Source organism: Laetiporus sulphureus (assembly GCF_001632365.1).
Source record: "Laetiporus sulphureus 93-53 unplaced genomic scaffold LAESUscaffold_47, whole genome shotgun sequence".
Classification (NCBI taxonomy): domain Eukaryota; kingdom Fungi; phylum Basidiomycota; class Agaricomycetes; order Polyporales; family Laetiporaceae; genus Laetiporus; species Laetiporus sulphureus.
In genome coordinates this window covers 232,036-254,471 of record NW_024468556.1, presented here as the reverse complement: position 1 = coordinate 254,471, position 22,436 = coordinate 232,036, and the positions used below count along the sequence as shown (strand labels likewise).

General features: G+C 54.1%; 8 protein-coding genes across 8 annotated transcripts; 7 read left to right on the top strand and 1 right to left on the bottom strand.

The window, feature by feature from the left end:
- The first annotated feature begins 9 nt into the window (after window positions 1–9).
- LAESUDRAFT_685185 (P-loop containing nucleoside triphosphate hydrolase protein) lies at window positions 10–1,950 on the top strand. Its single transcript, XM_040905882.1, has 11 exons — window positions 10–93; window positions 154–219; window positions 281–391; window positions 455–549; window positions 608–705; window positions 759–940; window positions 1,004–1,140; window positions 1,213–1,381; window positions 1,434–1,508; window positions 1,564–1,641; window positions 1,708–1,950. Exons 1-11 carry the CDS (start codon window positions 73–75, stop codon window positions 1,747–1,749), a joined length of 1,074 nt encoding a protein of 357 aa, XP_040760339.1. The 5' UTR covers window positions 10–72; the 3' UTR covers window positions 1,750–1,950.
- A 326-nt stretch (window positions 1,951–2,276) lies between these two features.
- LAESUDRAFT_815231 (uncharacterized protein) lies at window positions 2,277–4,263 on the top strand (the record flags this gene model as incomplete). Its single annotated transcript, XM_040914669.1, has 4 exons — window positions 2,277–2,476; window positions 2,551–2,903; window positions 2,966–3,470; window positions 3,526–4,263. The coding sequence occupies exons 1-4, from the start codon at window positions 2,393–2,395 to the stop codon at window positions 4,261–4,263; spliced, it is 1,680 nt and encodes a 559-aa protein (XP_040760338.1). The 5' UTR covers window positions 2,277–2,392.
- A 170-nt stretch (window positions 4,264–4,433) lies between these two features.
- Window positions 4,434–5,366, bottom strand: LAESUDRAFT_762719 (uncharacterized protein; the record flags this gene model as incomplete). The annotated part of the gene is made up of 5 exons (XM_040913146.1): window positions 4,434–4,490; window positions 4,544–4,679; window positions 4,739–4,778; window positions 4,846–5,214; window positions 5,267–5,366. The coding sequence occupies 5 exons, from the start codon at window positions 5,364–5,366 to the stop codon at window positions 4,434–4,436; spliced, it is 702 nt and encodes a 233-aa protein (XP_040760337.1).
- A 185-nt stretch (window positions 5,367–5,551) lies between these two features.
- On the top strand, window positions 5,552–8,084 carry LAESUDRAFT_730107 (Zinc/iron permease). Its single transcript, XM_040909777.1, has 13 exons — window positions 5,552–5,707; window positions 5,794–5,926; window positions 6,016–6,040; window positions 6,142–6,217; window positions 6,279–6,397; window positions 6,454–6,762; window positions 6,894–7,062; window positions 7,306–7,310; window positions 7,389–7,521; window positions 7,594–7,652; window positions 7,711–7,753; window positions 7,812–7,855; window positions 7,913–8,084. The coding sequence occupies exons 1-13, from the start codon at window positions 5,588–5,590 to the stop codon at window positions 7,923–7,925; spliced, it is 1,248 nt and encodes a 415-aa protein (XP_040760336.1). The 5' UTR covers window positions 5,552–5,587; the 3' UTR covers window positions 7,926–8,084.
- A 683-nt stretch (window positions 8,085–8,767) lies between these two features.
- Window positions 8,768–9,362, top strand: LAESUDRAFT_661597 (uncharacterized protein; the record flags this gene model as incomplete). The annotated part of the gene is made up of 3 exons (XM_040904947.1): window positions 8,768–8,885; window positions 8,975–9,046; window positions 9,139–9,362. The coding sequence occupies 3 exons, from the start codon at window positions 8,768–8,770 to the stop codon at window positions 9,360–9,362; spliced, it is 414 nt and encodes a 137-aa protein (XP_040760335.1).
- Window positions 9,363–11,581: 2,219 nt separating this feature from the next.
- On the top strand, window positions 11,582–13,659 carry LAESUDRAFT_730103 (uncharacterized protein). The gene is made up of 2 exons (XM_040909776.1): window positions 11,582–12,987; window positions 13,195–13,659. The coding sequence occupies exons 1-2, from the start codon at window positions 12,012–12,014 to the stop codon at window positions 13,431–13,433; spliced, it is 1,215 nt and encodes a 404-aa protein (XP_040760334.1). The 5' UTR covers window positions 11,582–12,011; the 3' UTR covers window positions 13,434–13,659.
- A 478-nt stretch (window positions 13,660–14,137) lies between these two features.
- LAESUDRAFT_815227 (uncharacterized protein) lies at window positions 14,138–16,279 on the top strand (the record flags this gene model as incomplete). The annotated part of the gene is made up of 2 exons (XM_040914668.1): window positions 14,138–15,187; window positions 15,854–16,279. 2 exons carry the CDS (start codon window positions 14,138–14,140, stop codon window positions 16,277–16,279), a joined length of 1,476 nt encoding a protein of 491 aa, XP_040760333.1.
- A 1,140-nt stretch (window positions 16,280–17,419) lies between these two features.
- Window positions 17,420–21,822, top strand: LAESUDRAFT_762715 (uncharacterized protein; the record flags this gene model as incomplete). Its single annotated transcript, XM_040913145.1, has 4 exons — window positions 17,420–18,664; window positions 18,718–19,359; window positions 19,407–20,481; window positions 20,534–21,822. 4 exons carry the CDS (start codon window positions 17,420–17,422, stop codon window positions 21,820–21,822), a joined length of 4,251 nt encoding a protein of 1,416 aa, XP_040760332.1.
- Between the last annotated feature and the right edge of the window lie 614 nt (window positions 21,823–22,436).

Sequence of the window (22,436 nt, the reverse complement as noted above, 5' to 3'; positions counted from 1 at the left end):
TCCCATCTAGTTTAAGCCTCCACCATACTCACCGCCGACGCCGTATCATCCTCTCGTGCCACTACCTCGAAAATGTCTCTTTGGGTCGACAAGGTACGTGTTCGACTAGTCTTTTGCCGCCAACAGGCTACGACGTATCTGAATTATGTCTAGCACCGGCCACGCACCCTCGATGACCTGCACTATCACGCCGGTCTATCCGCTCGCTTGCGCGCATTGGTACGTGTGATTACTGTGATTCGGAGTAACTACCCCTGACGACGCAAGTCGTGTCCTGAAGGCGGCCTCCGGAGACTTTCCGCACGTGCTCTTTTATGGGCCTTCTGGTGCGGGCAAGAAGACTCGCATTGCATGCACGTTGAGGGAGCTGTTCGGCAAGGGCGCCGACAAGGTGTGATTCTGATGCAATATGCTCATAATGATTGTACACCTCATCAAACGACGACCCCTTCAGCTCAAGATTGACCAACGTGTGTTCATGACACCAACTAGAAGGAAACTGGATGTGAACCTCGTGCAAAGCAACTACCATATCGAGATCACTCCAAGGTATGTGGAGCTGCCGTCTAGGGATTTTCACTGCTGAGCTTCCACCCAACGTTTATAGCGAAGTCGGAAATTACGACCGAGTGGTGATCCAAGAACTCCTGAAGGAGATCGCCCAAACCCAGCAAATAGACTTGAATGCGAAGCAACGCTTCAAAGGTCATCCATATTATCACGTTAGGTGCATCTCGTACTAACTCTTGTGCGCGCAGTGGTTGTGATCAACGAAGCCGATTCCTTGACTCGCGATGCACAAGCAGCCCTGCGGCGAACGATGGAGAAATACATGTCGAACCTGCGCATCATCCTCTGCGCGAACTCAACGAGCCGTCTGATCGCTCCCATCAAGAGTCGATGTTTGCTCGTGAGGATCGCATCGCCGACGGCAGAAGAGGTGTGCTCCGTGTTATGTCTAGCCTACGCGCCATTGCTGAACTGATTCCTTCTGACGTCTCAGATGGAGAATGTGCTACGCTATGTCGGGAGAAAGGAGGGGTTCGACATTCCTGACAAGGTTGCTCGCGACATCGTGGAGGACGCAAATGGCAACATGCGAAAAGCTGTGCTTGTGCTCGAGGCTTTGAAGATGCAATCGTGCGTACGCTCGTCTTACCGCGCTCATGATATATCCAATGTGGGCCTTTCTAACGTCACTCACCGTTCCAGCACCGACCTCGACAAGCCGATCACCATCGCAAAACCTGACTGGGAGACCTATTGTCAGAAGGTCGCAGATATGATCGTGCAAGAGCAGTCACCAGCGCGTGTGATGGAAGTGCGGGCGAAGCTGTATGAGCTGTTGAGCCATTGCATACCGGCAACAGTGGTGCTCAAGGTGCGCAACGCTCTAATAACCGCGCGGCGTTGCTGGTGGACCTCGTGTACAGACAATTGCAGACCAAGTGGTAGAGCAAGTCGACGAAAGCCTCAAAGCGGACATCATGCATTGGGCAGCGATATATGTGCGTCTCTTCTCAATGATGCAGACGTCATTGTAATCTCATTGCCGCGCGGTAGGAGGTCCGCATGCGAGTAGGCAACAAGAAGATCTTCCATCTCGAGGCGTGGGTTGTCAAGGTGATGAGTTTGTATAAGGTGCGTTTTCACCATTGTGAATCGTACTTGATGCTGACGCGCTGTGTCCAACGCTGTCTTCGTCAGCATTTCTTCTATGGTATAGACCTGTCGGAATTTGATGATTAGGAATGATTGCCGGTGTGCTTCGTTTCCTCTGTTGTACTATTAGCGGTATTGTATGACTAGCCGGACATTGTCGAACGGGTGACGATACCCGGATGGCCACCCAGCTATTACCGTGTGGCTTGCGGCTCTCGACGGCAGCCCGATGTGGTGCGTCGACTTGCTATACTGTGTTGTGCTTACGAATGCCCGAAGTCAGTTGCCGAGGTGTCATTTCGTGGCAGCATTGAAATTGTATTGGTGCGGAAAACCGCCGGCCTGCCGCGTTCTCAAATGGACGAGTCTGCATGATCCGCTACATCCACGCAGCATGCATCAGCACCGCGGTACTCAGTGCATTCCGAATGATTCGATGGCAAATTTAGCATGGTGCTGCAACTCACGGCGAAGCGCGGGAGTCTTGTATGCTGTGGCGCTGTTCTGGCGTGTTGCCGGAACTAAACGTCTCATTTAATCCGCTAGCCTCATGATAGATGCCGACGACGTTAAGAAGCACCGCTGACGTAGGCTCTAGACCCATCAATGTTGTCCTCCCCGGTCTCTTTCTGTGCACAGAATGCCGCTATGCCGCTCAATATCTATTCAGTACTTACGCGCTGTTTTCCGCCTCATTCGACTTCGCATTTAAACTGCCCCCTCCTTGACAATGGAGCCAAATCGCACAACATTTCAAGCATTGAACGCAACGTTCCATGAGCTGAATGCATGCGATGGCCCTACAGATGCTCAGGTAGGTCTGTGTCTTCGGCGGTCCACACATGCCGCCTGTTCTTCTTGATTCAGCGTTCACTTTCTTCCATCCAGAGCCAGCGGCACTCCTCGCCATCGACATCCCGCGCGCAAACCGTACAGCTTTTACTAGAACGGACCAGGGCTCTACGCCTCCGCCAGCTCGCATATCACAACATGCGTAGCCGCACCAGAAGCGTTGAAAAGATCCTCAAAGATCTCGAATTGCAACGCCAAGAGCTGGCTGACCAGGTCGGCCCTGACGCAGGCACGGTACGAGAAGCCGAGAGGACGAGGCTTGATGCCGAGATCGTTGAGAGGCGACGCCAGCTAGAAGGCCTTGCCGCCGAGCTGAAAGAACTCGGTGCATCTTATGGCAAGCTGCCTTCCGCGGGGTCGGGTCCAGAGCGCGATGAGGAGGCAAGGACGTACGTAACATCACCTGCTTCTCTGAGACCAGCTGATGAAGCTGTTTTACGCATCACCTCAGGCGTAGCGCAGAGAAAGCTCATCCTTCGGCCGTGTTCAGTTCGAGGACCGATGTTCATCATGGCGCGGGTACTATTGCTTTCGATCAGAGATTGCAGCCCTCACTGCTCTTGGACTGTGCTCGAGATGGAGATCTTATCGATGGCGGCAGCACGAGATTTCCCACGGCCGTCGCATCTGGTTCTGAGCGCCGGCGTCTCACCAACCCGAGAGGTGTATCCAGTTCAAAAATCGCAGGATATCGTCGACATCCGTCGTGGACAAGCCTCTTCAAGTCTCGCAGCGCGATGGCTGGAACCATGCCTCGGTCTTCGGAGTGGGCGCGAGTGAACGAGACACCCGTCGTCATGCCCGCGCTACCACCTTACATTTTCGAGCACGAGTACATGGCCTACAGGCAGAGGAACTGCATCGCGCTGAGATCGTCGGATACGTATATCAATGACATGCCAATCGACCTGTACAAACTCCACCTGCTCGTCGCGACTTCCGGGGGCTTCTTTTACGTGAGTGTCCGCGCATGCTCGTCGATTCTGACGATTGGCGCTGACGATGTGTCAGTGCATGGAAAGGAATATGTGGCTATCGATCGCCTCCAGGATGGACCTTTGGAAGGCCGTGGGGAGCGATCGGGGGCGAGACGACTCTATGCAAGACGTTAGCCGACATCTGCAGGACATCTACAGCAGATATCTCCTTGGGTTCGACGAGGCGTATATGGAATCGATGTCCGCCCGCCGTGCCTATCCTAGGGATCCGGCAACGTTGGCAGTACGAGAATGCAGCGGTCGTCGGAAAGTTGCGCCGCATGACGCCGTCGTCAGCCAACCGAGCACTGCCTGTACGGATGCTACTCTGGCACAGTCTGAGGACATCGGTAACGTGACAGATACCTGTCCGGCAGAGAAGGTTGCATCAATCGACCCACCAGAGAAGATCATGGAGAAACCCTCCTCTATAGTCCATCCAATCGACACGTCAATGAACACGACGCACACGCTAAATCGTCGGAAGCTGGCCGCTCTCCTGACATGCGGCACGGCTGTCCTAGCGGGATTGTTGCTCATACTATTGCTGGCTAGTAGGGCTGTTGGGTGGGGCTCCCTGCTGTCCACGACTGGCCGGCCTGCTATCGCTTGGAAGGACGGCCACAAGCTGTGTGCGGCAATGGCGTCGGGAGTCGTGTTGACTCTTGTGCTACTTCACGTCATGAGGCGAAGGCGTGTTGTCAGGAGGGTGGGTGATCCCCACAGACGCGCTGATGAGAAGGAGCGCTTGCTTGAGGAGGGAAGGGTCTGAGGGCGCGCGTGGCGGGACGAACCCCTGGAAGAGGGTGCGCGAAGCATGCGACAGATGATTCACTGGATGATACCAACTGCTTTGTATCTACACTGCTGTATCGGAGATGATGCATATCAGCCCATTTCCAACGCTCCCAGTTCTCATCCTCCAGACAGAGGAAGCCTGTCTCAATAACTGTGTTCGACGTTGTACTCCTCATCTACTGCTTGCAAGAAGTCCAACATCTGATCGCGGTCTCACCAAAATTATAGTGATTATAATCCAGTACTGCACGCACCAGCTGGTATCGCTTCTCGGCTAAACGTATCCCGGGCTCTGTCTTCAGTCTTTCTCGGATGTGCAACAGTTTGTCGTGAAAGTGTTGCACAGCTGATGCGGCGTGTGCGGGATCATTACCGGGAGTATGCAGAGGACTAAGTACAGATTGCTCAATCAGATTGTGCTGAGTTATCATGTGTCAATCAGAACTCACTGATTTGTGACGGCACTATAAGCAGCGCAGCGCATGATCCCTGCACGAGGAGTACTTAGCTTGGTACAAATGATGGGCAGACGGGAAGGGAAGGTCAGACGTCGCACCAAATGCACCAATGGCATCTAGCCTATCCGCATCTTGCACACAATGCAGCTCTATGCAGTCTCGATGCCAATCCTCGAGTAAGCCCGTCGCGCGAAGCCGCTTCTCGGTGCTCCAGGATACGTTGTCCACGATCCTAGCTATGGTGCGCGCTCTGCCGTCCTTTATGAGATCCACTCCGCAATCAGAAGCGAGCATCTGGAAGAAAGGAGTGAAGAACGCGTAGGGCTCTACAGCCTCTTCGGGCGAGACGTATTTCTTGTCCAGCACGTCGTGGAGGAGGGCGGCTAGCTCGACCACCAGCAGGTCAAGTTGTCGAGTTGACGAAATGGAACGTGCAAGCTGCAAAGCCGTCTTTCTTACGCGTTGCACTGGTGGATGGTATGAAGGAATCGCTGAGCCTTCGGCAGCGGCGCCACTCACCATGGAACGCGTCGTGGGATGGGTCGTAGCGGGCCATGGTGCTGAGCATGAGGTCCTCTGCCGCCTTGACGGCTGCACTTTCCTCGTCGCTGGGGTACATACTTCTCAGAGTGAATAAAATTGCAGTTGCAAAGCAGGAAAAAAGCTATTCCGTAGGGAGGAACACGTCTTCGGGCGCGTGTCGCGTCGCGTCCGCAACGGATCTGAGATCGCGCGCTTGAGAGAGACGCGTTGGCCACGTGACCTAGTGTACCTCGCACTGCTTCGGATTCGGATTCGTGCTCGCGCCGCACACCGACTGCGAGCAGCTTGCACTCGACCATGGCCATCTTCAGCTCGACACCACGTCGACGAGCTCTTTTGCTCCTCGCAGCCGCAGCGAGCCTTGTAATAGGGACAACAGTAGTTGCGGACACGGCAAAGGCACCGCTTGCCGTCCTGGTCAGTACCGCCTACGCACGTGCGACTACAGGATGGCCAAATTCTAACGAGAGACCCTCGCCCCTGCTTCCCGCTTAACCCCACAGGACACGGAAATCTATGACTGTTCACCGATTCAGCAGCTCAACACCCTCAAGCGTGAGCTGGAGGAAGCGCAGTCACCCATAATGCGCCAGGTGTTTGCATGGCTCTTTCCCTTCGGCCCTGGCTGGAACTCCGGTACGTCGCACTTGCAGCGTTCAGGACGAACGTGTCGCTGGAAGAATGCCGGCCTGACCTACACATGACATAACCTGCGAATGGGCCAGTCCTTGGAACTTTCTACATCAGCTCGTGAGTCCAATTCTTTTCTCTCACTTGCACGGCAGACTCGCTCCGCACGTCCTGTACAGGCAATGTCATCGGCTAACCTGCCTCTACGTCTCATCTTCCAGGGTGCCGAACTTCATCCTGGCATTCATCCCGGCACAGATCAACCCCAATACCTTGAATACGATGACGGCGTTTGCGGTGAGGGGTGCTTCTCTGCCTCGTCGCGCGTAGGAATTCTGAGACGAAGGGCCATTTGTAGACTGGGGGACTTCTCTCCGACGTCTTCCTGCATCTTGTGCCTCACGCATTCATGGGCGAGCACCAGGACGGGGGTATCCACTTTGTCATGGTCGAGGAGAAGCGCAACATTCTCATCGGGTGAGCGCCACAGGCCAGACTGAAGCCTAGAGACCACTCTGACGACGCGCCTGCAGACTGGGCATCTTCGTGGGCTTCGCGTCGTTCTTTTTGATGGAAAAGACGCTCCGCGTTCTGGGCAGCGAAAACGGGGACGCCGGACATTCTCACAGTCACGTCCACGGCGAGAAGTCAGCGAAGGACGCCGCCCAAGCGTCTGGCGTATCACTGGCCGCTTCGACCGGCGAGATTCGGTCTCGCGGCTCGGACAAGTCAGACACGTTGGCAGCCGGCTCACCATCCGCGCACGAGGAGGAGAAAGCGGCGAAGCAGACGTCCAGGTTATCAGCCTATCTAAACCTTTTTGGCGACTTCGTGCACAACATGTGAGCTGTCTTCTGCTGCGTCCATTGAGATAATCCTGATCGATTGATTCTACTAGTACAGATGGTCTCGCGTACGTGCGATATCAAGCTCCGTCTTTTCGTAAGGCGGTCTACTGATGATTATATTGCAGAATGGCTGCATCATTTTACTCGTCGCCCTTGATCGGCGCCACCACCACTTTGGCATGTTTCGCACATGAAATTCCCCATGAAATTGCCGACTATTCTATCCTAGTACGCAGTGGTTTCACTAAAAAGCAAGCAATGCAGTCGCAATTTCTGACTGCTATTGGAGCATTTGTGCGTCTATTATTCTCGACTCCTCTAGCCCTTTATATATGCATTCGGTTTCGCCGAGTGTTGGACACATCTTGTTCCTGGTCTATCTTCTCCATATATTTCAACATGAGACTGGAGCACTTTCTGAGCCCTTTGCTGTGTTAGCACTGCACATTTATCCCGTCATCATCATAGTTGCTCCCGCCCTCGTTAGATTGATCTGCTGACATCCGTGCTTTTCGTCCGCTGTTCTGGTATGGTTAGGTCGGGTAAGTAGACGCAGATACGCTCAGTGGGTGGACGGAGCATCGCATCGCTGATGGATCTTCTTCCTTGTTCTTCTCCAGCACGTTTATGGGTATCGGCATCCGCAACTTGTCAGCGTCCGGGAGCGCGGCGCACGAGGTGACAGATCTCGCAGCAGCCATACGGCAGGCTGCCGCGGGGCTTCTGGGGACAACGGTCCAACTAGCAGACCTGGTGAGTCGAGAATACATTCGTTTCGCCTCGTGCCGTGTTCCGGAACTGAGATGTCGGCGGTGTGGTCTTCAGGTGATCCCGTTTGTGGCTGGTGGATTCATGTACATTGGCGCTGTCGCAGTGTTGCCCACGTATGTCTTCTTGTAGAAGCGACCCCAAGGGACATTCTGACTCCCCGCTGATCGACAGATTGCTGGAAGAAAGCTCTAGCGGAAAGCAGGCCTTGCGGGAGGTGCGTTGAAGTGCATGTGAACCGTTTTGAAGTGTATGGTGCTGACTTTGCCTTGTAGTTCGCAGCGATGGCGTTCGGTGTCCTCTGCATGTTCCTGGTCGCGTACGTACAATGTCGCGAGTCCAGCGCTTGCTTCTATCAACTGATGGCTTCTTTCAGATGGAACGAGTAGAGAAAGGACGGCACGCCATGCGCCGGATGTTTCAAGCTTGGCCGATGCGGGAGTTGAGAGCCTGTTGTATACCCGGAGCTAGTGCACGTAGTTTGCCGTCGGGCGGTGTAGAATTTATGAATACAATGGCGCTTGGATCTGCGCGTCAGGGTGTGCCGTATCTTGATTGCAGAAGATGAGAAGCGGGCAGTGATCTGCGCCTCCGAAGAGGGATGTAGCCATGTCCTCAACCATCTGCACGGGGTGACCGCAGCTGAGGAGATAGGGACGAGAATGCGGGTGAATGCCTGGATGCTCGGGCTAGCGCGGCGTGCCAGTGGGCCGAGCAACGTGCGTCAAGCCATTGGCTTGTGCGTCCCTCGCCGAGCCGCCACCGTACGCGTCCTCGACCACAACCGTCGCCCACCGCCCAAGACGCTCCCTATCAGTCTTTTATATAAGCTATCCTACTCCCTGCTTTCTCCTTAATTTTCCTCCTCGTGGTCGTGTGCCGCCTCCGCGACACTTTCTCCCGCTTTTGCGCTTTGCAACTCCGAGATTCAACGCTGTAAGCGCGAAGCTTCTCGACGCTCTCGCCTGAATTTTAACACACAGGTATCGCTGCGGGCGCCCTTAGGTAGCACGCGCATCGTCTGCAAAACCGGCACGCGTATTTTACGTCTATCCATTAGTTGTGCACGCACGCCATTCTGCTCCAGCCCGGTCGTCCCCTGAGGACGCGCGGCACCGCCTCTCAGTCACAGTCTTTCGGGAAAGATCGTTGCTCGTCGTCAAAGAGTCGTCGCCACGCCACGGACGCTCCACTGCTAAACCACCTAACTTCCGCCCTTCCGCCATCCGCAATGAGCAACAACAAGGGCCGGACAACACCGCGCGTCGTGTGCTGTGCGATCCCGATAGCACGTTCCAATGGCAAGGTGCTCGTCATCACAAGTCGCAAACGTCCAAATCATTGGGTTTGTGAGTCCGCGCTTACGCCCCTTTTTTTTTCCCTTTGATCCTACGAGAAATGCTAACGTTGCTTCGTATGCCACGTTCGCGTTCGCCAGTACCGAAAGGAGGTTGGGAGCCATCAGACGGGATGCTAGAAGCAGCAGCCTCGCGGGAAGCCTTGGAAGAAGGTCTCATCCGTTCCTCTCCCATTCCCCATCCCCCTTCCTGACCCTTTCCTCTCGCCCGTCACCTCATGCCTTACCTGTGCATTTTCTTGCAGCGGGCGTGCGCGGCAAGATCACACGATTCGTCACCACGATCCCCTCCGCGTCGTCGACATACCACTTTTACGAGCTCGACGTGGCCGACCTCGACGCAGACTGGCTCGAGAGCAAGGAGCGCAGACGCGAGTGGGTCGATTACACCGAGGCCATCCGCCGCCTCGCGTGGAAGGCGGAGCTTGCACAAGGGCTCTCGCTGTCGTCGCTCGCGCCGAATCGGTAACCAGGCCCCCTTAAGCGGGCCTCCGCGTCGCTAGCGCTCCATGCCGACGAGCCCCCCCGCCCTTCGAAAATACTGTCCTGGTGACGGCCAGATGCGACGTGCCTTCCAACAAACGACGCTGATGGACTTTCCGATTGCAACATGGCCTCGATACAGCTCCCGGACAGTCTTGGACAAGTACTCGCACCTTGCCTTCGCGTTTGCTGCACCCGCATGTGTCGTCCATCTATTGCACCCGTAGAGCCTAAGCATAACTATCTGTCTCCCTGCCACATCTTGAACCAACACACTGATACATCTTCTCAATGTCGCTGCGTATGCGTATCTTATACACACCTCGCTAGTTTATCCCTCTCGTGCCAGATACCTTTGCACAATGCCAATATCGACCCCATCTGCTCCCTTCGTGCGTTGCGCCTGGCCCCGGGTGTAGATGTCCGTACGTCTTTCGTGGTCTGCCACCATGTACATTAGTCCTTCCCGTCGGGTGCCCGACCTTACTCGCCCGTAGCGTACGGACCACGATTGAACTGGGTTGCGTCAATGACCGCGCGCTGTCTCTGATTACGGTTTGTTAATATGGCTGCGCCGCCGCATGGCGCTGTCGACGCCGCAGACAAGCATTAGTAAGTGGGCAGTGTTTCAACGAACGTTCTGTTGCGCACGGTGGTATGCTGACGTACATTTTCGCGTTCTTCAATTTAGACGACGATCTCTCCTACTGTCGCCATGTGCAACACACCACTCTTCTGCTTCTGATGTAACCCCCAGGCGTTCACCGCGAGGCCGATCCTTTGTCCGCTCAAATTCCGTCCCCTTGTCCTGGTCGTCCACGAATGGGATTTCAGGGGAGTCGAATTCAATGTGGAAGGCGGCTCAGGTTGGGCGAGAGAGACTCGAGGAGACGACGAGTTGATGGGGATCAATGGGTGTGCCCCCGTGCAGGAGGAGGTGCGTGTCTCATAGTTACGTGACGCTGAGAAGAGCAGGAGAGCATGTTTGACAGTGTCGTCATCCCCCATGCGGTGGAGCTGCGTGTGTGCATCAGCTGCATTGATGAAGATGCGACTGTTTATGGAGAATGAAAGGCGGAAAGAGGGCCTGTTTTCTGTAAGCATGATGTTCAGGTTGGTCCGTTGCGACGGAAACAACATACTTATAACCACCATGTCCGTCTAGTCCCCCCACGTTACAGCCAATTCTCTTGGAGGTAAGTTGCCGGGCTCTGCAGGTCTCCTTTAGACTTCTGTCAAGGAGACCTTCTATGTGGCCTTATTGCGTTAGGTTGGACTAATGTATGGGAGTGCCAAGCTCTCAAGTGATGAGCAGGCGTCGATAGTCACACGACCGTGTCCGAGCTCGTGGACGAGGGCCGTGGACGAGGGCCCCGTCACAGCTTGTCCGTATACTTGAAGTTCTTCTGCTCGACTGCAGATATTTATCTTGACCTGAATGCTGAGGGTTCTAAGGCGAGTTGACAATCCATCTGAGTGCTTTCTCCTGCCATTTCCATGTATCTCATGCACAGCCTGCGGGAAGTTGGATGCTGCCGCGGACGTCTTCTCGATTCCATCCTGGTCCGGCTGCTCTCTATGTCCATATGTCCGCTATTATCGGAAGACCACAGGCATATACCATGTCCCGGAGGATTTTTCTTTTGGGCGCACTGCCTGTCCCCTATAAACTCCTATGAAGCGACCTCAAATGCGACCTCAAATCCACTAGTGCTTATTTGGTTTGGTTCCGCGCTCCTGGGCACCGGGCTCGTGCTAGTGAGAACGTTCAAGTTCGAAGCTTTTCGAATCGGCACATCATACTCTTCATTGTATGCAGGTGCTATACTAGGATGACAGATCGTCTTCAGATGTAGCCGCATTGGAGTTGTCGCTGTCATTCTCTGCGCCATGCTGTTCAAGAACGAGTATTCAATTGCCAGCGACAGCATCCCCGACATATTCCCTCCATGTGGCATCTATGCATGTCCCCACCACAGCCACAGATCACGTGAAAAGATTACCCAAAGAGGTAGCGTGCCTTCCCTATACGGTTCATAATACCGGAGACTCCGACGACGATGGTTGAGCACGTCGGTGTGATCGTTTTGAGCCAGCCGTAAAGACGGTTGTCATACTATCTTGGTCAGCACAATTGCAGCACTGCCACTGTTCGCTCAACTCTTCCTTCGCCCTCATGGCAATGTCCCATTGACATTGATTGCAGCTTGCGTAATGCTCAGGGATAATTCGCGCCGTCGCCGAATACACGTCACGATGATTATGTTCGCGCAGTCGAGACGATGCCCCTCTCATCAGTTGCCGAGCCCTTGAAACTCACGGCAAATCAGTGATCGCACAAGCGCGCATATTATTCTCCATAGCCTATTCTGTCCTCGGCCACTTGAGATTTGTCCCTTCTTTCTTCCGCCATGCGATTCCTCACCTGCAGCACCAGCTGACAGCTTCTCCGATGCTCGAGGGAGCTCGTACGACGACCGTTTCTGCGTGTCACGCGTGCCACGCAATCTCGCTGACCACGCGCCCGCGCTCGCCGAAATCACGTGTGCGCCTGTGGGAGTCTCGCCATCGGTGGATGCGACTTTTATCACAAGCCGCCATCGTGGGCGACTATGTAAAGACGGGGCCCCGCACAATGTCGATCCTATCGCCGTCCGAGTCCGTCTCGTTCAACTCCTTCCTCGCCGCCGTCGACCACCATGACCACCTCGAGTTCGAGGGCCTCGCAGAGAAGATCCATATCACCCATGGCAGAGATGCCCTCGCAAAGGCCACCAAGGATCTCATGGCCATGGGCAGCCTTGCCCACAGCACATCTAGTTCAAAGTCAGGCACGCAAGGCAAGTCACCAGCGGGCTCCAGCATAACGAACAGGACAGGAAGCTCGAGCCGTTGGCCAAGTTTCAGCCCAGAAGCGTCGTCGTCGTCGTCGTCGGGTGACGCGCGGCCCCACAGCTTTGCTGGCCCGTTCCCGGCCTTGGACCACCGACATGCTTCGCAGGACCCCTTCATGCCCCGCCCGCATAGTACCCAACAGCAGATACCCTCCATACGCTCCCTCGAGAAAATCATGTCGCCCCCTCTCTCCAACGCGACAGATGTTCCCCGGCGCACATCGTTACCCACCTCCGTCTCAGCGCCGTCCGTGTCGATCTCGACCTCGTCGAAGCGATCTCTGCCAGAGGACGACTCACATACTGGTTCATCCGCGCCAAAACGGCCACGGCCCTCACATTCCCCAACGGAGCCAAACACGCGTTCTCGGCGCCAGTCCTCGGCAGGCTCCAACGTCAACCGGGCGCGCACGTCAGGCGCAGGGACAGCGACGACCAACAAGCCTGCGCTGCTTTCGCCATCGCAGAAGCGCGCGAATCACATCCAGAGCGAGCAGAAGCGGCGTGCCAATATTCGGCGTGGGTACGATGCTCTATGCAACGCGGTGCCAGCGCTACGCGAGGCGATTGCAGCGGAGGATGCACAAGTGGCAGCTGGTACGGAAGATGGAAGCTCTGTGGGAGGAGTGAAGGGACGCAAGAGGAAGAAGAAGAGCGAAGAGAGCATTGTCGATGGGCGCGCGGGGCCAAAGAGCGAGAATGTGGTGCTGCAGAAGAGTGAGTGTCGGATCCTTTTGCCGTGCTGTATGGTGTGATGATGGTGCGCGGTGTCTGTGATTCCGCCTTCGTGTCCATTGCTGTGCCTCCGGCCGCAGTGTGTCCATCATTTCGGCTTTCACGTGTGCGTCTGGCCGTTATCGGCTCGCGGCGGTGGACCTTGCTTTCATTCGGAGATAAATAGTGCTAATGTCCGTGTCATCTCAGCCATCGAGCATATCACGTCGCTCATTGACGACCGCGAATCGCTGCTCACGCGGCTGCAGTCTGCACGCAGTTCGCTCGCGCAGGGACATCCTGCTCTGGTCGTTTCGGATGCGCACAAGAATGCGGATGGCGTGCCACTGTGGGAACGGGAGTGGAATGGAGGAGTGGGGATCGTGGAGGAAGGAGTGGAAGAAGGGGAAGAGGATGATGGTGAGGGTGGAAGCGAAGACGAGGGATAGTTGGGTGTGATGGATCGCAGTCTTTATGGGAACAAATGGATTGTGATAGGTTCGCATGCCAGTGCGGATATGGGACGGTATGTGCCTGCGATTTCTTGTGGGGCGGTGTACGATAGGCGGCGTTGCTATGTTGTGCTGTGTTGTATGCGTTTGCATCAGGCTATGTGCGTTGTAATGGATACCTCATGTGGATTGTACATGGATTACTGCTAACACACATATGTCATGCGTTGTTCGAACAATGGTTCATGCTGGAGTTACACTATACTCGGAGTCGAAGCTGCGAGAAGCGACGGGTGTGAGGAATATGTGTCGACGAACTCGAACTTCATGGGATCACTCGCGCATGGGGTATATCGTCTATCGAGAAAACTGCTATGAGGGAGGTCGTCTGGTAGCATAGTACAGGGTGGGACTTGCAGTGCAGCGACCGTACTAAACCTGTAGGACAGCACAAACACGGTCATGTGATGGCCAACAGAGACACTCTCCAGCGCGTTCGGCCTGGACGCATATACTCGCTTTGATGACTGGATCCAACCCACGCGTACGCACTTTCCGCACTGTGTTGGAATCTTCGAAAGTGCTCTCTGCCAAGAGGTAATGCCATGATGCTCAGAATCTGGATCGAAATGCAGTCAGCCTCTTCGAGTTCCATAAGAGTGTTGACCTCACTGTCTTCTTTTTCCTCAGTACGCACAATCATGGAACCTGTCATCTCACAACATACTCTCAGTAACGCTGAGGCGGACCAACGTCCTCTCGCCGCCGCCGCCAGTCCGTCATCGTCGCTAGGTGGAGTCCCTGGCAAGTATGGGGCTCAAGAGTTACCGCCTGGCGACACATTCATCTCGTCCCTCGCTGCTTGGGCATCGACCTCTCCCGCATCGGCGTTGGCATTTTCGCTGGTAGTGGGGTGCATCGCGTACGACGGGGTGGTGTGGCTGGCAAGACGCCGCAAAGCTCTTCGTCGTATCAAGCAGTTCATCTGGCAGGCCGTGCTCCCTGTTGGATGCTTCATTCTACCGTCCTGGCTCCTACAGAATCTTGTATCATCACTGGCCTCTCACGATGGTTCTCTCATCCTCCCGACAAGCTCCTTCTGTCTGGCGCTCGTCTTCAATACACTTTCGGAGGAATTGAAGACCTACGGTGTCCCATACATCTCGCTCGTCCTCGCTAGGCTGATTCACGCCATTTGGGTTGTCTCGGCAATAAGGATGGCCCTAGGCGGCTTGTGTGGACTGTCAACCGATCCCTCGATCATTGGTTTATTACGATTTGGGACCTTGGTCTTTGCCTCTGTGGTCGTCGTGCACCTCTTCCTCGAATGGATCCATCAAGCCACCATCCGTATGGCCGACTCGGAATGGCGAGACGAGGAGTACTTGATATTGGACTTTATCGGAGAACTCGACACATCCTCGGACCGGTCAGAAGATGATGTCGAATTCTTCGCGGATGAAAGCATTCAAGAGTCCACGTCCGTAGTCGATCTACGGGATCTAGATTTTCATCTCAGCGACGAAGACGACTTCTTCGACTGCTCCTTGATCAAAGAAGAGATTAGTGCAATCGGTAGTCCCTTCTTCTCTCCAGAGACCAGCATTCTTGATGAAGTCAAAATGCCCTTGCTCGTGGATGTCTTCCCTTCGCCGAAGACTCGTGTTGACGATAGTTTCGAGGACATGAAGATCATGGAGCAATCATCTATGGAATCCATTGGTGACTCAGTCTCAATGTTGTGCCGTGTTGTATGTGTTTGCATCAGGCTACTAGTATGTGTATTGTAATGGATACCTCATGGTGGATTGTACATCGATTACTGCTAACATATTTCGAACAATGGTTCATGCTGGAGTTACACCATACTCGGAGTCGAAGCGACGGGGTATGAGGAGTATGTGTCGACGAACTTCATGGGGTCACTCGCACATGGGGTATGTTGTCTATCGAGCAAACGAGCATCTACTGCTACGAAGAAGGCCATCTAGTAGCATAGCACCGGGTGGGACTTGCCGCACAAACACGGTCATCTGACGGACGACTCGGACACTCTCCAGCGCGTTCGGCCTTCACGCCTCTTGAGCTCGAGCTTAAGTACGCATGCTCGTTTTGATGACTAGATCCAACTCGAGTGCTTTCCGCTTTATGTTGGGATTTTCGAAAGTGCTCTCCGCCAAGAGGTAATGCCTTGAGGCTCAGAACTTTTGGCCTGACTCTCCTCTTGAGCAGCGTGCCGCGCAGTTATCCCTGCATTGCACAAAAATGCAGACAATGTGCTGTTGCAGTGACATCAGCGGAATGGCACTGGATCAGCGGAACCAAAAAATGAAGGCGAATACAGAGTATTGATGAATCTACCTCACACTGGTCATTACGCGGTGAGCCTGTCTGTCATGATCTCTGTCGCGCTACAGACACACTGCGGACTCCCGACGCTCTTCCGTCGCTGTACGTTCCATTCCTCATTAGTTGCATCCGCTCCGCAGCGCGCTCTCGACTACTCGAGGTTGGATAGCCTCGAGGCGGATATTCTTCTTTTGGACACAGACGTTGTAGACGACGTTCTAGTCGTGCTTGGTTTCCTTCAGATGACTCTTGCATCCGCTTCCGCTTACGAGATCATCCTTATATTCTTCCTTAGTAATGCTTTCATCCTACATGTATATAAGCTGCGACGATTCTCCGGGAATCGTCGCAGGAACAACGCCAGTAGTTTCTCGACGTACCCTTCTATCTATCCTCTTCGCTCCTCATTGCCTCCGCTCCTCGCGTCGCCCTTATCTCCTGAGTCGAGCCCTTACACTGTCCGAAAGGCGGTAATCACGCTTGTGCTGCATTAAGAAAAGACCATTACTGAATTTTGATCTTGGAGCAGTTGATAATCTCTTTAGTGACGTTGTGTGATACATCGTTGCCTATAAAGATACAGGGAGCTTGGTGCAAACACGAGAGCGAGGATTACACAGACTGTTCTCGGACTCGAAGTTCGCGAACTCAAAGGTCTTGAGAATGAAACAGACGCGATCATGTGATGACCGTGCGATCGCATTTGGAAATGCACGGGAATTTCGAGCTTGTGCCGTCTGACCTTCCACCACACATCACCATCGCGTTGAAACGCCGTCCACTCGAGAACTATATTCCTATGATCCCTATGTGGCAGCCAAAGCACAGATGCCTTCGCAATCCACTGTATATCATCGCTTTCCTTGAATCCCGAATCCGTCCTCTGCCCAAGGTTTAACCTCATGAACGATTCGTTCACTTGGCCAATCGCCGATATCCTACCTTTCAGTACAATTCGCAGTCCACGAATGCTCGGTCCACTCTAGCGCAGTTCATGAATGCTCTCTCGTCGAACGCCATGCCACGGTGAAGAATTGTCACCCCTCCTTCAAGTTCGTCCCCCTATGGCCGGCGTACAAGCAGTCAGGGCTCTATACGTTCAGCAAAATGCGGTGTACAATGGACTTCGACTCACCAAATATCTTTTCCGTGCTATGTGCGTTGCCAGCATGTCGACGGGCATCTTTTTTTACTATGAAGAGAATTTTAGCAACGTGGAGCGGTAACCCGGTTGTTCTTCTTTCTCAATGCGTTCCGTGCTCTTTCCCAGACTGCAAAACTCAGAGCCGAAATGTCAAGTTCGCGGGCTTGTGGGGACAATCTGAGAGAATGCATTGTGGGTCGCGTTGTGTCGCATTCTGTTTTTATTTAGGTTTTGTCAGGTCCTGTCAACTGCACAGCACGACTCGCGCAAGGGGCCGATGCAGCGAGCTTTCTCGTAGGCATGACACTTTAACGCCGGGCTTCCTAACAATTCGCTGCGCTCTGTGTGGCATGCTAGAATGGAGGTAGCAAAACAAGAAGCATCTCAACTCACTGTCGCTGAGGCTGACTACGGGGTCCGAAATACTGTCAGCCTCTTCGAAGTCTACTTAATTGTGTGTCTCGCTGTCTTTCTTTTCCTCAGCACAATCATGGAACACATCATCTCACAACTCATTCTCACTCTCAACCTCTCTGCTTTGGCTGGGCTTGACGAGTCCGGCCCCCCGACGGGCAGCGGTGGTAACGGTGAGGTAGGTCAACGTCCTCTCGTCGCCGCCGCCGGTCCGTCGTCGTCGCTCGGTGCAGTCCTCGGCAAGTATGGGGCTCAAGAGTTCCCGCCTGGCGACACATTCATCTCGTCCCTCGCTGCTTGGGCATCGACCTCTCCCGCATCGGCGTTGGCATTCTCGCTGGTAGTGGGGTGCATCGCGTACGACGGGGTGGTGTGGCTGGCAAGACGCCGCAAAGCTCTTCGTCGTATCAAGCAGTTCATCTGGCAGGCCGTGCTCCCTGTTGGATGCTTCATTCTACCGTCCTGGCTCCTACAGAATCTTGTATCATCACTGGCCTCTCACGATGGTTCTCTCATCCTCCCGACAAGCTCCTTCTGTCTGGCGCTCGTCTTCAATACACTTTCGGAGGAATTGAAGACCTACGGTGTCCCATACATCTCGCTCGTCCTCGCTAGGCTGATTCACGCCATTTGGGTTGTCTCGGCAATAAGGATGGCCCTAGGCGGCTTGTGTGGACTGTCAGCCGACCCCTCGATCATTGGTTTATTACGATTTGGGACCTTGGTCTTTGCCTCTGTGGTCGTCGTGCACCTCTTCCTCGAATGGATCCATCAAGCCACCACCCGTATGGCCGACTCGCAATGGCGAGACGAGGAGTACTTGATATTGGACTTTATCGGAGAACTCGACACATCCTCGGACCGGTCAGAAGATGATGTCGATTTCTTCGCGGACGAAAGCATTCAAGAGTCCACGTCCGTAGTCGATCTACGGGATCTAGATATTCATCTCAGCGATGAAGAAGACTTCTTCGACTGCTCCTTGATCAAAGAAGAGGCTCGCGCAACCGGCAGTCCCTTCTTCACTCCGGAGACCGGCGTTCTCGATGATGTCGGGATGCCCTCGCTCATGGATGCTTTCCCTGCGCCGAAGACTCGTGTTGACGATAGTTTCGAGGACATGAAGATCAGTGCACTAAAGGAGGACTCGTCTACGGAATCCATCGGTGGTTTCATCTCAGTTGAATACTCTCGTCTCAGCTCTGAGGGTGAGAGTCTATGCACTGCGATCGTCGATGTCGACGCTTCGCCGATACCCAGTGAGGACATCAAAGAGCAGGACCAAAGTGTTGACGACCTCTTTTACGAGCCTATGTTTGAGGTATGTGCTCACTACTGCGTGGGTATTGTTTGCCCACTTTATATCACGAACAGCTTCATTTGGACGAAGATTTCAAGAACTTGAATAATGATACTCTCGCACACGAATCGGAAGTTACTAAGGAGGAGGATTTATGGATCTATGCCGCTAATAATGGCGTCTCTCAGGAGCATTCTCGTCTCAACCCCAATGACGAGAGTCGCAAGTCGTCGCTCGCCGAGGAGGAGACCATCGCGCTGGATGGTCCCCTTTTCACTGGATTCGATGAAGTCGAGGAAGTGCCGAGCGTGGGCGCCGTCACTACGACAATATTCTGCGAAGATGACCACAAGGAGGATTCAAATGCTGATATCATGACCCGAAAGGATATCGAAGACAGTTGGCCTATCTATAGTGCACTCAAGAGTCTCGAGGCGGTCAACGTCGATGCTCTCGCAGGTGGTGCGGAAAATGGCGCAAGGAACGATGCATCTACCGACCCTGCTGATGGTTATCTCAGCCCCGAGGACAGGAGCATCAAGGTCGAGGAGAAGACCGTTGCGTCGAACGATCTCTCTTTTATTCCTAGCATCAGTGGTCTCGATGACGTCGCAAGACCAATCTTCGCCGACATCGCTGCTTCATCGATACCTTGCGAGAACGATCAATACGATGATAAGGCAACCGATATTCTCGATGGCAGAACAGTGTTTGAGGTGCGCTTTCGCTGTTTGTAGTGATCTCGTTGCTCACTTGTTCTCAGACCATTCTCAAGGACCTTCGAGCCAAGATCGCCCGTTTGGAGGAAGAGAACGCCCAGTTCAAGGCCAATGCAACTCGTACGCAAGCCAGTGCCGTCGCTTCGAGCAATGTCGAACAGGTCAAGTCGCTTTTGGATGTCCGCGAGGATAGAATACAACCGGTCAAAACAGGCTCAGGTCAAGACGGCTCTGTTATATCCAGTCAAGTCACGTTGCCAGCTTCTGAGGACATCCTCGAGCTGAGCGATCACAACGGCCTTCAGAAGAACCCCGTTATGCCTAGTCAAGTCGAACGTTTCGCGTTGCCAGCTTTTGGGGGTGGCCCCGAGCTAGGTGACGCGAGTCGCAGTCAAAAGATGCCCGCCATTCCCAGTCAAGTCGAATATGTCGCGTTGCCAGCTCCCGAGGATGACCTCAAGCTAGGTGACGCGAGCCGCAGTCAAGAAGATCCCGCTTTGTGCAATTCCGTCGAACAGGTATCACCATTCCGAGAAGCTCTCGGGGGTAGCCCCGAGCTAGAAGATGCCAATCACCTTCAAGATGTTTCCGCCCCGTCAAGTAATGCGTCAGAATTCGAGTCTTGCTCCCCAACTCATGAGGAAGGCCTCGAGCATGCCGACGCTAGCCCGGCACCGGCCAACAGTAGCGCCTTCAGCAATATTAACGTACAAGTCAAGTCTTGCCCACCGGCTTTCGAGGACCAACGCGAGCCGGCCAACATGAATCCTACACCCATTCCCTCCCTTCCCCCTTGCGACCTCGCCGAAGTTCATCCCTCCCCACCAGTCACTGAGGATGGACCGAGTCCTTCTTCTTGTGCCCCGCCCGTGGACACAGAGGACGAGTACCGCAGCGTCACGGAAATCAGTTATGCGTCTTGCTTCGCTGGCGAAGTTAGAGCGATCTTTGTTTCCGACGGCGTCTATGGGGGATCTGAGCCTGCTGGGAGGTGGACCCAGCAGAGCGTGTGTTTGTATTCTAGTGTCACTGAGGAGAGGAACAAGCTCCTGGAGCAAGACCGACATATTGTTGAGGCGATACGGGCTGACGAGCAGGTATGCGATGGTACTGGCCCAGGTGAGTCAGCAGAGAGATAGGGCCCCTGAGATACTCATCTCTTCCGATGCAGGTACCGACGAGCGGAACGACCAAGATGGTATCCCGGATGCATACGAGGAGTGGAACGACCTCCTCGAAGAAGCCGGACTGATTCCTAAGGCGGCATGGATAGACGAGTGGGACAGCGACGGATACGATTTGGATGCATGCGAGGAGAGCAACAGACTTCTCAAGCAAGCCGAATCGATTCCTCAAGCGACACGGATGGACGAGCACGATAGCGATAATAACGATCTAGTTGGCGACAAGACGGAGTCTTCGGTAGTGACGGAGTTAAGGGAAGACCTCGAGCTCTGCGAGGGTCGCCTCCGTCTCTCTCATGTGGCCTTCGACTGGTGTGACAAAGATCGATCTCGCTTCAAGCGCAAGGTCGACGATCTTTTGTTCTTCCTCGAGGCGACCAGGACGACACTCATCGCGGAGATCCGGAAGTATCAGGACAAGGTTGCGACCGTCGAGCGCTCGAATCTCGCATCGGTTGAGGCACTGGAAGCCGCGGAGGAGAGCATCGACTTCCTGGTGGCGGAGAACTATTTCGCCCAGGTCGCATCGGACGAGCAAGTTCGCAAGTTACGGGCGGACAATGCGGCCCTCGTGGCGGAACTTCGGGCGTGCAACCATAGGCTTGAATTGTATGAGAACGCATCGGAAGGGACGGAAGATGGCTCTGGCGACCTTGATTGCGACAATGAGTATCCTGCGGGATCGTTGGAGGATTGTCAGGCTCGCCTCGCTCTCTGTCAAGCAGCTCTATCCTGGCAGGAAGACAACCGGCGCCGCTACAAGGCAAAGAACGAGGGCCTCAGGCGGGTGAAGAAGCAAGACAAGCTCACCAAGCAGGCGTTCACGGAGGAAGTCAAGAAGCAGATAGCGAAGAATTTCACGCTCGAACGCGACAAGCGTGCAGCGGCCCAGTCCCTCGAGGCCGCAGAGGGCAGCATTGACTTCCTGCAGGCGGAGAACTTCTTCGAGAGACAGGCGTTCCAGCAACGGATCCTCGAGCTAGAGGACGGTCTGGCGGGCAAGGACAAAGAGGTCAATCAGCTAGTGGGGGAACTGGAACGTTGGGGACATTCGCACGAGCTCAACGCCGGGGCGCATGCACAATGGAATGCGATCCTCATCAAGGACGAGATCGACATTCCAAACAGTGACCCATCATCGGTGACCTCGGGTGTCGACAAGTGCTCATATGGAAGTCCCGAGCCTCCGCCCACTGTCTCGGCATCCATGACCTCTATTTCCCATGACATAGACAAGTACGTCCAGGGACCACAGGATATAAGCGCCGGAACTTGAGCTAAGCAATACTGTAATTTAACGAATCAGATACGTCCTTATGTTCTGATCTCTGCTCCAATGTGTAACGTCGACTTCCTCTGCGCCTTGCTTAGGTGACAACGTACGGAAGAGCCCGTGCGTTGAGTAGGCGGAGCATGTCGACGCGATGACGAAGCGTTTAGTGCAAAGGGCACTGGGGTTTTTCTTTTCTCTGTTTCATTCTCTCTCCGAATCTCTCTCGTTACACGGAGCCTGCGTCCGTATATACAGCGTCTTGTGTTTCGTTTTTTTCTTTTCTGTGTTTGTATAATTTGTCCGCGACGTACGGAACCCATGTCTGTACCCATAGCTTGTCAAGAGTATATGCATCGCGTTGACTATGTCTGGTCGAGACCTGGTGAGATCTCAAGAAGTTACAAAGAAAACACCAACTCTTAAAGTGATGAAAGAGTGAAAATTTATGGACATTCTCCTGCTGCGGCCGCCATCATCAATTTGATTTGGTCAGTACAGGCAGTTTGACGTAACAGGAGAGGTGCAAAACGGGCTTTTGTCTTTTCTCCATACTACTCACTTGATAGGAAAGGCTGAAACATTCAATCCAATTCTGACACTTTCACGCAATAAGAATC

Coding starts and splice junctions, on each gene's coding strand:
- LAESUDRAFT_685185 (XM_040905882.1), top strand. CDS start 73: ATGTCTCTTTGGGTCGACAAG. Junction 220..280: donor CCGCTCGCTTGCGCGCATTG/GTACGTGTGATT, acceptor CGTGTCCTGAAG/GCGGCCTCCGGAGACTTTCC. Junction 1,509..1,563: donor TGCATTGGGCAGCGATATAT/GTGCGTCTCTTC, acceptor GCCGCGCGGTAG/GAGGTCCGCATGCGAGTAGG.
- LAESUDRAFT_730107 (XM_040909777.1), top strand. CDS start 5,588: ATGGCCATCTTCAGCTCGACACCACGTCGACGAGCTCTTTTGCTCCTC. Junction 5,708..5,793: donor AGGCACCGCTTGCCGTCCTG/GTCAGTACCGCC, acceptor TTAACCCCACAG/GACACGGAAATCTATGACTG. Junction 5,927..6,015: donor CGGCCCTGGCTGGAACTCCG/GTACGTCGCACT, acceptor CGAATGGGCCAG/TCCTTGGAACTTTCTACATC.
- LAESUDRAFT_730103 (XM_040909776.1), top strand. CDS start 12,012: ATGTCGATCCTATCGCCGTCCGAGTCCGTCTCGTTCAACTCCTTCCTC. Junction 12,988..13,194: donor GAATGTGGTGCTGCAGAAGA/GTGAGTGTCGGA, acceptor GTGTCATCTCAG/CCATCGAGCATATCACGTCG.